The sequence below is a fragment of the Aquila chrysaetos genome, chromosome 10 (assembly GCF_900496995.4).
Source record: "Aquila chrysaetos chrysaetos chromosome 10, bAquChr1.4, whole genome shotgun sequence".
NCBI lineage: Eukaryota > Metazoa > Chordata > Aves > Accipitriformes > Accipitridae > Aquila > Aquila chrysaetos.
The window spans coordinates 32320454-32333961 of record NC_044013.1 but is presented as its reverse complement, the minus strand read 5'-3'; the positions used below and the strand labels follow the sequence as shown (position 1 = coordinate 32333961).

Genomic DNA, 13508 nt, shown 5'->3' with positions numbered 1-13508 from the left:
GCAGTCTGAGAGGGACTGAAAGATACACTGCATCAAGTGTTTCTTGATTGCAGCTTCGCATTTAAAAGTAATGGTTCTGGTGTCCATTGACTTGTCTCTGCCCTAACTGTCTGGCAAGGGATGCCTGCAGTGGGAAGAGAGGATCAGCTGGCAGTTGTGCCTGTTACAGCTGATGTTTTCATCCAGCTTTTAACACTCCTGCCCACCTGGCATCAGGTCCAAACTAACATTTCTCTTTGGCTTTGTTTTTATTATTTTTAGACAGACCTATTCTTACAGCTAAGCAAGTGTCTGAGGCCTCTTCAAAGATTTTTATGTTTGTTCTTTAAGTCAGGTCTGTGCTGAAATGCTTTGCTCCAGAGGGCTGGATGTGAGCATATGTGAAAACATTGTTGAAATTTGCGGGAAATGTGCATTGGGAGACAGATTTTTCTCTCTCTGCCTTAGATCCCCCTTCCAGGAAGACAGCTGTGCACCTGTGCTCGGGGTCCCAAAAACTAATATTCTTGTTAAAACGTCAGTTAGTGTGAATAAATTGCTATACCTACATCATTCTGAAAGTGCCTTTTACTGCTATCTTTTAGGACAGTCTCTTCCAAATCCTGTTTTACATTTCAGAAACAGATGCAGTCTGATCCGCACAAGCTGGACTTTGGCCTGAAACCTGAATTTCTGAGCAGGCCACCAGGCCCTAGCCTTTTTGGAGCCATCCACCACCCCCATGACCTGGCCCGGCCCTCGACTCTCTTCTCTACAGCCAGTGAGTACTGAGAAGTGAAATCTCCTTCTTGTGGCATGCTCATTAAAATGCTAATCCTTGCCGTGTTAAAAGGAAATTTCCCATATGCTTTGGCTTATGAACTCTCTGCAAGACATGCCAGGGGCTATTAGTCCATTTGATAAATATTTTCAAATTATTCTATATGCTTTCAAAAAAGCCCAACCTGCTGAAATGCCATACAGGTAGTAAATGGAGGAACATTTCTTCACACAGTGATGTCCAATGCATCATGGAGATAACAGGTTGGAAGTAAGCTGTATTTCACATGCTCTTTTTTTTTTTTCTTTCCTGTACTGAAACATTCCTCCCCACCCCCCCCCCCCCCTTATGCTCTAACTAGGGATTTCTGTTCAGAAAAGCCACTGCTGCTTGCATAGGATCCTGACCTGAGAGCCCCCACTCAGTCTACAGCAATCTCTGCTCACATGAGCTGCCATTTAAGAAATTATAGTCAAGCCCAGAGCACAGTGAGTCCCTTTCTGAGCTTTTGCTAGGAATTCACCCCTTTTGCTTTGTTTTGGCAGGTGGGGGTCATCCAGCCGGCACCCCTTTCGGCCCACCACCTCACCACAGCAACTTTCTCAACCCAGCTGCTCACTTAGGTACGTTCTCTCTGCAACTAACAGTGAATACAATGCAGAGGTAACACACACTGACCACTGAGACCATTAACAGTTTCCCATGTGGAGACTCTTTGAGTACCCCGCCTACTTAACCTTTACAAATTGCACATTTTAGCCATTTAATTTTAGCCATTAGCCAAGTAGCAGTTCTAAATACTCATAATAGTATCGCTGACAGCATGTTTTGAAATACTTATGAAAACGGTGTGGACGTTAGAGGAGGAGAGCGACAGGACTGCTTAAGTTTCACTGTAGTCATGTTTATAACCAGTCAAAAAAAATGCCTTAAGGTTAAGGCTTCGGTTCATAGAGGTGGGGTTTTTTTCATAATTCCTACTTAGATGTCTACTTTTCCATTTAAGTGAGTGGGAAAGATATTCTTAAAATACTGTGATCTGGCCTCAGATTTGTCTGTTAGTGAAAATTAGTGAATATGCATTTAAAAATGGAACCACCCAAGTTACTAAATGTTGTTATTTCCCTTCTAACTTACTGATGTTGTAATAAAGTGGTCTGCTGCCTGCGGGAGCATCCGAGATCAATAGTCTAAATTGGCATTTTATTCTGCACAGGGAAGGATTTGGGAGGGTCACCAAATTGATACAGCAGACTAACGATGTAGGTTTGTCATTCTGCACTTAGCTGCCTATATAAAATGCTAGGTTTGGTCTTCCTTTTCTCTGTGCTGGTATTTATCAGAAGTAGTTTCATCAAAATTGTTAGACTTCTCCAAAATAAAGTGAGAAGATAATTTGCTTCATTCATGTGACTTATCTATAGCCTGTATGCATTAAGTACTAAAAAAAATTATTCCAATATTTTTCAGTCCATACTAGTTTTTTGTATAGTATTAGCAATAAATATCAAGAGAATTACAAAATGTTTGGGTCAGCATGACATATCGGTATAATAGGACATTTTATTTATATTCTGGCTATGGTTTAGGAGACATGGCCTGAAGGTGTTTGGAGCACAGTTGCCAGAGTTAATAGTAGTCTTGCATTTCCTGAGAAAGACCATGGAATTGAATCGGAAGGGAATAAAAGGAAATAAAAATGGAGATGTTTGCAGGTTTTAAATGAAGTAGCTACTTATGCTGAAGTACAGGCCTCAATGCCATGTATATTTTAACATCTTGTTTTCCTTTGAAGAGGAAGTTTTTCTAGTAAGATGATTGCCTGCATACTGTCGTTGAAAAAAAATGGGGTTTTATGTCCCACCCCCTCACAGTAGCTGCTCTGTTGTGGGAGGATGATGCGGAACTACTGATGGGCACAGACTGAGGTTTTGTGCAGACGTAATGCAGTTGGATAACATGCTAATGCTTTGTCATAATTACCAACATGCCAGTGAGCTTCAGCTGTTTCTGTTGGTTTGCAGAGCCTTTCAATCGACCGGCTTCCTTCAGTGGTCTCACTGCAGTGGGTAGTAATGCCTTCGGGGGACTCGGGAACCCGACAGTTAGTGAGTAACCTCTTTGTGTATGAATTCTTGTTTGCTGTGTAATTCAGGATATTGAGTGATGGTGACTATTTGCTGTCTTTTTTACCAGTTGCTTAGACCACATGCCACTAAGAGATGGGAATTTGAAAAGCCATCTTTTTCTTCTAAATAACAGCATTTTTTAGTCATCAGTAGATTATTTTGTAGTAGTTACTTAACAATTTGGGTTCAATGTAGTGCTAAGTGTCACCATTACATAGTTCAATTAAAAAAAAAAAAAAAAGAACCTATGAGTCTAAGGGAGTTTGTGAAATTTCTCATGTTTTTGTTGCATGTTCAGAAATAGTTAATGTGTGCAGCATCCCTAGCTGTGGATGGGAACATTTTTTTTTTCCTTTCTCACCAGTAATGCAGGACATGTGCCTGGAAAAGATCACTAACCTGCATTTATTTGTCCAGGATCATCAACATTTCTCTAGATTTGGCCAGTCACAAAAGATCATCCTTTTAAAAATCAGTTTCTTTCTCCATACTTCAAATCTGGCATGATTTTGGTCACCTATAATTTTACTTTGGTTCAGGATCAAACGCAACAAGTTCCATTATTTATAGTCTGTATAATGGTCATTTCCTGATGTTTCAAAAATACTTTGAATGAGGATCATTGTCACTTTTATCTTACTACGTCATCCCTTGTCAATTTTATCCACAGCATTTCCCTTTCCAATTAAAACAGCTGTCAGATGCCTGCCCATTTTTAGGAATGAGACCCTCTAATGAATCTCTGTTAATTTCCTTTCCTTTTCCAGCTCCCAATAATATGTATTCATTTTAACTCTGAGTGCTGTAAAAGTTTTTTTGGTAAGTACCTTCACTAGAGCATACCTTTTTCTTAAACCTTTTTGTTTTCCACTTCACCATTTCAGCACCCAACTCAATGTTCGGCCACAAGGATGGCCCCAGTATGCAGAGCTTTAGCAACCCTCACGAGCCCTGGAACCGACTGCACCGAACTCCTCCTTCGTTCCCGACCCCTCCGCCCTGGCTGAAGCCAGGAGAGCTGGAGCGCAGTTCATCTGCTGCAGCTCATGACAGAGATAGAGATGTAGATAAACGAGACTCATCTGTTAGTAAAGATGACAAAGAAAGGTACGAAAGAACACTTCCAAGAATTGTCTAGTTCAAAGCTTGGGGCTCTGTTCCGCTTTTAACCCTTCCCAGCCTGGCACATTGTTAAACCAGAGCTTCAGTAGAGGGACATCTGGAGAGCTGACAGCATTGCTGCCTACGACGCGAGGCACTACGGAAGATGCAGGTTTCTAACTCGGGTGTTTTCTACTGTATCTGTTTCTCTTCTCACTTGCAGCGCACTTCATCAGAAGGAGCTTTGCTGGAGCAGAGTTCAGGCAGTGTCAAGTGAGAATAGAAGCAGATCCACACGCTCTGTTACCTTGTGGGTTTCATTGTCATAGGTCTTTTGAAGACTTACCGTGTAGATAGGTGCCTGACAGGATGAAAAGAAGGATTATAAAGTCCATCAGACGCATATCTGCACCTTCAAATACTTAAATAACTGTAAATCAGACCTTGTCTGCAAAAGAAGTAACGCTGCCTTCCTCTTCAAAAATAGACTGACCAGGGGGACCACTGATAAACTTGTAAAATTATAACACTGTCAAATGCACCGGGTATGTCATGTTCCAATACCACAGTAAGTTTCAGTGCATGCAGTCCATTAAATGAACCTTAATTCCCCTCAAAAAAGACACACACACATGCACTGCTGTTACACACCTTCAAGCACAGTTTTTATTCAGTGTTTTACATGGACTTGCACACTAACATGTCCAGGCTGGGAAGGGTTAATGGAAAGTAAAACCTGGTCATATTTTTTTTGTCAGGACTGTTCCCATTATACAGTTAACTCAGTAACAATTCCTCTTAACATTTAAGTACCAAATTATAAGAATTTGCCATTCAGCAAGTGTCATGCCTTCCTTGAAAAATGCAGAGAGGCTGATTTCAGCTTTTTCAGTTGTGGCTTAATGGCTTTCCTGTTAAGGTTGCACATTACTTACTACATAATGGCTATTTGTTTCTAATTTTTTAACATAAAAGAATATTTAGGAGATGTGCTTTTCTGACTTCTCTGTCACTAACCCAAATATACGCATTAGTAGCCTATTCTAAAAGAAGTTATGCTAACACATTAGATATTCTAAAAATACATTTAAGAGCTTTTCTATGTTGTTGTAAAATGTGAAGAGCAAGTCAAACTACAGATCTTTTCACCTACATTTTCCATTTGGAATATTTTCTGTTTGGTAGCATAGCTTCATTATTTTCATGTCTGGTGTTAATGCTTCAAAATAAATTGCTGTAACAAATTGGGGATTCTGTCCTGCAAAATGCTTAAGCATGTGAGTAACTTTACTGGCTTGAATGGCAAAGCATTTTAGTTACTAATGATATGGGTAGTCTTTAGAATAATGTGATTATTTCAGTTGCTGTTTTGTTGTTTTCTTATGAAGTGTTCCTGCTGAAGAAAATCCCTTTCCGAAATACATTCCTTGCAAGCTGCTTTGGCATTGCCTGAACTCCATATCATAGCTCAGAACATATTTATTTTCAATAGTTTGAGAGCTTAAAAGTAAGCATCATTCATACTTCATACTTCTGCACAATTATGGCTACCAGTTTAGTACAATGTTTTCACCGATTTAGTGTTGCTGTGCATCCATCTGCGTGGTTTTGAAGAGTTCTACTTTGCAGCATGCTCACACTGTTGCCTGTATGAGAAGATGCTGAGAATCCCTTCCTGCAGATGTGCTCCCTATGTAGATAATGTCTGGAGTAGTTTGCGAGCCTATTTTTTGTAATACCTATTATTTTACCTTCAGTGGCACCCAGCAGGGTGAGGATGTAGCCTTGCTTTCTAGTTGAGGTCCCAATCTCTGTTACCTATTTTAAGCAAATTTGCGCAAACAGGAAGAGCTGGGAATCACACCTGGAGGTATGACTTCATCTCAAAATCATCCTGTCATCAAGGGTCTAACTTTATCAGCCCCAAAATGGGCCATCTAGCCAAAAGCATTCATCTAGATTTCTGCTGTTATCAGTGGAAAGGTACCTCAGAGGTACATCTTAGCTTGGCTCTTCCCCATCTAACATTGGTGTTAGAATAGGGTACAATGAATCACTGGTCGCTCTTCTTGGATAAGCTGTATGGTCAGTGTACTGCAGCACCCTCCCAGCTAGATGGAGATAAGGTAAATTCCTCAAGATAGCTTAGATAATGTGAAACTACAATTTGTGAACCTTTCCTAGGTGCAGAGCTGACTTGGGAGTTTCACTGCAATGTCCTGATACAGTCCCCACTTTCTCCTGGAACATCATTTGCAGCTCTGGAGGTTTTTCTGAGGACTCTCTTACTCCAGCCCAGCATTAGTAAAAATAGCTATTGTGAAAAACAGGATTTGTTCCTTCTCAGTGGTATTTTGTTTAAAAGATGTCACTGAGCAGTTCCATTGTAATAATGACATTTAAGTGTATGTAATCCTAGAGTATTAAAAAAAAACCACCCAAGAATCTATTGATCTTTTTATGAACTTAAATGAGGCAAAGTACGCAGCATAAGATACTCAGTATCTTTCAGTGTAGCATACAGCCTCAAAACATACCTTACTTATTACTGAGTTCATGTGAGAATATGATCTTAAGTTTCTTCTTTGTGGAGACAGAGTCTTAGAGCTGTTCCCGTATTATTAACCTAAGGAATCCTTGACACATCTGAGGATAAAAAATTATTCCCTCTCTGACCACTGAACTACATGTAGTTCACTTAAGTGAGCTATGTAATCAATAACCTCTTGAGAGAATACCATCACTGTAATTGAATAGGATGAAACTGGCAAAGGAATATGTTATTTTGGTTGCACATATATTTTTCTTTAGTTACAGAAAATACCTGTTATTTTCTCTAAATTTTATGCATAATTTAAAATACATCAATTACATAGAAAATTGATTAAATATCAGCAAAAGGAGTCAATGAGCTCTCCTAGTGAAATAAAACAATTAAGTGTGCCCTCTGAACTAGTCCCATGAGCAAAATAAATAAAAGACCAGGTATTGCAGAGTCTCCAAGCCAGTGCTTTCCAGCAAAGTAAAAGAATCAAGTCTTCAAGTTGAGAAGCCTTCATTGGAGTGCCTTGACTTGGTCTCACTGTGTCCAAATCTGGAAGCTGTTAAATCAAATGCCTCAACTGTTGGTGGAAAGCAAGAGGAAGGAAATTAGAGCCAGGGCACAATTTCCAGACTGTTTAGGGCATAGTCAATCAAAGCAGAACCTGATACCAAGGAGTTAATTGGTAGTCAGTGCAGACTAGGCGGTTCTGGTATCAAATGCTCTGTCTTAGAAATGTTTTCTAACAGTCACATTCTGGACTCTCTGAGGTCTCTCAGACATGGCACATAAAATGACAGTTTCAACAATTCAGTCTAGACACAGCAAAAGATGCATCTGGTAAGATTATAATAATGAGAGTTTCCTTTTCAAAGATATTTTTTCTGCAGTTATTGCATTTTCACCATCCAAAAGTACCTACAGGTAGAAATCTTATGCAGTTCAGCTCAGCAGAAAAGTAGGTAGCGGAAATTGTATAGGTGAAGGAGCACGTGTCCACTTCAGAGTTGCCCTCCGAGTTGCCCTTCAGCCAGCCAGTATTGCTCATCTTGTCCAGAGTGAGTTTCAACCTGCTGTCCTCATCAGAGCATGTTCAGGTTACACATTGCTAAGCAGAGGCTGCAGCATCCAAAGAGAAACCGTGTAAACTTGAGCTGGTTGGGACTCCAGAGGGCCTCACTGCTTATCCCTCACTTTTGCCTTTAACAGCACATTGTCCATCACCCCGCATAGAACAGAATTTCCATGCTCAGCAGGCAGCATGTGTCCGACACTGAATATCTGGAGCTGTCTTTGTGGAGAGACTCCAACTCAGAGATCAATTGAAATTAGTGAGAGGTTAAAATCATTGGAACTGAGGAATTAGATTTACATTATGAATTTGATTCATTTTAAATAGGAAAGCTTTTTTACTTACTGTTGCCCATAACAACTCCTGGTCAACAATGCTTCCAGAAAATAATTGGTACAGAATCCATTCACATGTTTAGGTTTTTGTCCACTGACAGACAATAGTTCTCTAATCTTTTGTCCAATATAAATAGGCTTGAAAGATGGAATGAATTCACAGTATTTTGAGACTTCCTAACGTTGGCAGGGAGATGCACTGGCCCTGGCCCTGCTCTGCTTACTCTACCCTAGAAATGGGAAAGGGTTGGTAATCTGAAGAGCAACTGACTCCAGACAGAGTATGTTTTCAGAGCTAGCCTAGCCTGAATAATGGGCATGTAGGGTAGAGTGATCTCTGCTGAGGAAGTCAACACATAATCTATGCATGATGGCCACCTCTAGTAAAACACTTGCGCTGGGGGTCATTGCACACTTAGAGAAGTGCCTGTCCAGAGTGGTGGATTGTCACCATCAGTACTGGTGTCTTGAGAGGGTTTTGTTTTCATTTTTAAGAAGTAAATTGAATTGTGAGAAGTAAATTGAAAAGCTAGAAGCTTGAATAGAGATAAGAAATTAGTAATGTACATAGGTCTAGAAATTTTTTAAAAAGTCAGTTGAACAAAATGTCATCTATTTTCCCAAATGTATTATTAATAGCAGAAGCAGGTAAAATACTATTAACCATGTAATTTGGATTTAATTGCCTCACTTTTTTTGGATTAAATTAGTGTGTTTTTATTTTTCTCTCTTCTTTGCAAACAATTAAGGCTGTTGTCTTAGAAATATGTGTACTAGAGCTAGATTCCCTTGGGAGCCTTCTATGGACTTCAGTGTTTGAAATCTCAGATCATTCACAAAGCAGCTTCGGGGATCTTCTTCTTCTGGGTCGAGATGATAGAATAGGCCTAGTTTAGAGATGGGATGTTCTTCTGGTGTTTTGGATGTGCAAAAGGAACAGTGCATTTAATGATGCATGTTACTAGCTTTCTGCAAAGCAACGAGTATGAAGTCAGACACCCTAGAGACTTTGTTTTGTTTGCAGAGTTTCTCATGCCTTCATTTGTACACTTCTCTTTCTTCTAGGGACAGCATTGAGAAAAGACACTCCAGCCATCCTTCGCCAGCACCTATCCATCCAGTAAACTCCCTCGGACATAATCGCAGCTCAAATGAGCAGATCAGGAGCCATCTGAATCCCGAGGTTCGAGAAAAAGAGAAACCCAAAGAACGAGAGAGGGATCACTCCGAATCTCGGAAGGAAATTAATGTTGAAGAGCACAAGGTGAAGGACAACTATATTTCGGAGAAGGAAGGCCTGAGCCATGAAAGCCGAGTGGTGGAAGAGTCTAAGCAGATGCCCAGGGTTCCTTCACCCTATGCTAGGCCCCCCATTGTGGAGAGCACCCGGCCTAATAGTACTTCAAACCGTGAGGCCGAGAGGAAGAACGAGACGGCATATGATAATCCGAAGAAAAGCAATGAAGTCAAAGTGAAGGAGGAGCGAAAGGAAGACCATGATGTTCAGCCTGAGGGACCTCAGACTCATAGGTCATCTGATCAGCCACCACCTATATCTACATCTAACGTCCATCCAAGTCCTTTAGTGTCTGTGCCCATGACTGTAGGTGTAACTGGTATACATCACATGAACAGCATCAGTGGCCTGGATAGGACTCGCATGATGACCCCTTTTATGGGAATTAGCCCAATTCCTGGTGGAGAACGTTTCCCCTATCCTTCTTTCCACTGGGATCCAATGAGAGATCCCTTAAGAGATCCATACAGAGAGCTAGATATTCATCGGAGAGACCCCCTGGGCAGAGACTTTTTGCTAAGAAATGACCCCCTTCATCGTCTTTCTACGCCAAGATTATATGAAGCAGACAGGTCATTCAGGGATCGGGAACCTCACGACTACAGTCACCACCACCATCACCACCACCCTCTCTCTGTTGACCCTCGACGTGAGCATGAGAGGGGCAACCACTTGGATGATAGGGAGCGGTTGCACATGCTCAGAGAGGACTATGAACATGCACGCCTGCACTCAGTTCACCCTGCCGCCTTGGATGGGCACCTGCCTCACCCAAGCCTAATCACACCAGGACTTCCTAGCATGCACTACCCCAGAGTCAGTCCCCCGACGGGACACCAAAATGGCATCCTCAATAAAACTCCCCCCACAGCAGCTCTCAGTGCCCCTCCACCTCTTATTTCTACTCTGGGACCTCGGCCTGGGTCTCCGAGAAGGACTACTCCTCTGTCAACAGAGATGAGAGAGAGGCCTCCTTCTCACACCCTCAAGGACATTGAAGCTCGATAAGCAGAGCAAGACTAAAAAAAAACAGAGAAAGAGGGACAGAACGTTGTAAATGAACATAATATAAAGACCTTCTTACTAGTCATTGATACAGACTGGGGATGTGACCCACTGTACAATATGTATAGACCTGAGTGCAAAGATTTTGAAATGGTTTTTTTGTATATTATATGTTGAAATTTTCCAGATCTTTTAGCCAAGTCCATATGTTCCTCGTGTCTCCTACTCTATTTTATTTCTAGTTTAAAAATTTCAAAATTTGAACTGAAGAACAAGACATTAATCTGAATGATTTGACTAGAAACAAACCACCACCAATGTCAACCATACAAAGCTCTTTCAGACCAGAAGTGAAGACAATTGTAGATATTTATGTAAAAAGATTGCTTCATGGGTTAATGGTTCATATATGCAAAAAGGGTAAGATGAAAGCTTTACTTTGTACAAATGTAAATAGATAAAATTAAGTAACATAATACATTAATACTTCTTAAACTGTGCTATTTGCAAACTTAATATTGATCAACACAGTCTGCTTATGCTGTGTTACATATATTGTTATAGACAGCTAAACCCCTTCAACTATGCAATGAATTTTAAGGCTTTTCACAAAAGCCTTTATAACTTAAAGGAGCCTTTTCAACACACAACATAATTAAAGTCATATTTTCCCTGAACAAGCTCATCTATAATAGAAACCTATTTCTCTTGCTTGTTTTGATGAAGAAACAGCCCATTAGAAGTGTAGTTTTCTGTCTGAACCCATGCATCAAGATGCTGATGTTACTGTAGCTCATGTATTCCTTAGAATGCATCAGGGTTAGCAATCTGTAATCACTGATACTGTAGTCATGACAGATTGGTTTTCAGTCACATTAATCTGGGTTAAACAGAGTAATAATCAAATGCTGGATATTTTCCAGAACTTTCGTCACTTAACATGTCAAATTTATTTTTGGAAGAACATCTGCTTATAGCCATTCATGTCTGTTTTTATTGCCAGTGTGTCATTTTTATCTGTACACACACTTTTTTCTTTTGTTAAGTGATTTTTAGCTACATTGAAACAAATCCTACAAGAAAGCTAATACTTTTCTAAATGATGGATATGTTTTCACTGTGGATCAGTAGTTTAATTAATGAACTCTGATGCAGATTTCATAATGCAATTCATTGTATTTCAGTTGGTAATAAAGTCTGTGAATAGTTAACAGGTCAGCCTTGTTGTTCCCTAATCATAGAAGACAAATAACATGAAGAACATGGTCCTTTTTAAAAATATGCATCAATCTTCTGAAATCTGTCTTTTCATAACACACTTTTTTATAATGCATTAAGTTTCTTGTCTAAATATTTGGAGAGAATATGACTTTATCAGAGAGAATTCAACATCTTGTCTACTGGACTGTAAAATATATGTATGAAATAAAATTAGTTCCATTGGTCTTCTAGTGTATTAAAGTGCTATCTGAAGTTGTTATCCTGTTTTGGCAAAAAAAGAAAAAAGTTAACTACAGACAGTTGTTTCTAATGATCAGAGATCTATTTTAGTAGTCAACTGAAGGTTTAGTTGTGAGCTTCAGATTTTGTGAACTCCAGATGTTGTGCAGTGGTTTTTTTTTTTTTTTTTTTAAGAACAAAAGGAAAAATACAAAAAAACCCCAACCCTGAAGAATATGTACACTGGAACCGTAGTGGTAGCTTTCAGTATTGTAAAGAGATTGTTATATACAAACCTTTTTGCTGTTTATCCTGTATGTAATAAAGTCCTTTCTAGATCCTATGTGAAAAGAAAAGTGAAGCGGCTCTCAATCTTCAGCATGTTTCCTCATCAGCGAAGACTTGTGTAATGTAAATTGTGCCATGTTATTAAAAAATGTGAACTAAACTGCTAGGTGCTTCTTTGTGTGGAGTACCCCATCACTGATATGGGGAAGAAATACTTTTTCCCAAGAGTGGGTATTTGTTCAGAAGAAATAGCTATTAAAAATGTTAAAGGAAATGGCAAGCTTTTATAAGCCATCTTATTAAAATTATTATAGTAATCAGGAAAAAAAGGAGATCAGATCCTTGGCTTGTCCAGATTCTTTAAAATATAGTAATACCCTACTTACGTGAGCTTTTAGTTAACTGACCAATTGGTCTTTCAAGATAGTCCCGTACTTGGAAGTATGTGGCTGTATGCGAGCCATTTTGTGAATTTGTGCAGTTCCACACAAGCCAATGGCATTTTACCAGTTTTCATCAGCTAAAGACATGGCTATTGGTTACTATGAACAATATGTACTTAAATATGTCCAATTTCTTGCAAATTGTTTAGTTCTTCACAGTACAGTTTTTATGGTGTTCTTTTTTGAAAAAATTAGCTCCTCATGATATGTGATTTCCAGGAGGGTTTTTTTAGTTTGGGGGCTTGGGGTTTTTTTTTTTTTTGCAAGCTTGTTGCAAACACTTCAAAACCTTTATCCAGGTTACTTTGGCAGAGGTAGCTTGTGACACTGAAATTTGCTTTCTTGAGCTCGACTTAGGAAATCTGTCTTCTCCCTCAATAATTGCCAGTTGTTTTGGTAAGCAATTAAATGTATGCAGCCATATATTCAAGTTTGGTTTTGTTTCTCTCTTCAGCCCTGTAGCACTTCTGTCTGTATTCTACTCTTCCTCCCATGTAAATCTGATGAAAGTGAAATTTCCCTGAATTTCAACCATGTAACTAAGAGAAAAGAATAGCTAGCCCTATGTCTTTTTTTAAAATCCAGGTTTGTGTAAACTGTGCCGAATGTACAACAGTAGCATAATGTGCGAAAAGAGCTTTTTTTTCCGTGAGGAACCTGTATCTCTGTCTTCTGGATGCACATCATTAAAAATCCTTCCAAGTTTCTGAAGGAAACCAGTTATAGATGGCTGTAGGAGGATGAAAACTATTGGAGCAAGCTTGCACAGATACAGTGTGAGGGGCCCCGTGAGAGAGGGTCTAATGAGATCATCATCTTCCAGGCTTATCTCAGAGCATTGTAATAGGAGTCCTAACAGCTTTGTCAGTGACTTCACGGGGAAGAAATGTGGTATCTGATTGTACAGACTATGATCCTTGTCCTCCCAGGTGCTGAGCTACTCCTGCTGATGGTCCTTAATTCCCAATCAAGCGAATGAACTCTCACTCCCAGAGTCCCGGAAAGCATTGAGGCATTTCACTCCCTCTGAATTCAATACAATTTAAGTGGCTATATGCCTTTGGAGATCTGGGTGTCAGGTCTTCTTATAAGAGGG

The 13508-nt window shown here is 39.7% G+C and overlaps 1 protein-coding gene across 6 annotated transcripts in view; it reads left to right on the top strand.

The window, feature by feature from the left end:
- AUTS2 (activator of transcription and developmental regulator AUTS2) overlaps window positions 1-12129 on the top strand; it is an 806450-nt gene extending 794321 nt beyond the window's left edge. For all 6 annotated transcript variants that reach the window (XM_030027825.2, XM_030027824.2, XM_030027827.2 and 3 more), the window contains 5 exons: window positions 619-760; window positions 1306-1383; window positions 2785-2868; window positions 3774-3996; window positions 9005-12129. In XM_030027825.2, the coding sequence (XP_029883685.1) occupies window positions 619-760; window positions 1306-1383; window positions 2785-2868; window positions 3774-3996; window positions 9005-10244 (1767 nt within the window). In that variant the 3' untranslated portion in view covers window positions 10245-12129. The remainder of the gene's footprint in view (window positions 1-618; window positions 761-1305; window positions 1384-2784; window positions 2869-3773; window positions 3997-9004) is intronic.
- The last annotated feature ends 1379 nt before the right edge of the window (window positions 12130-13508 follow it).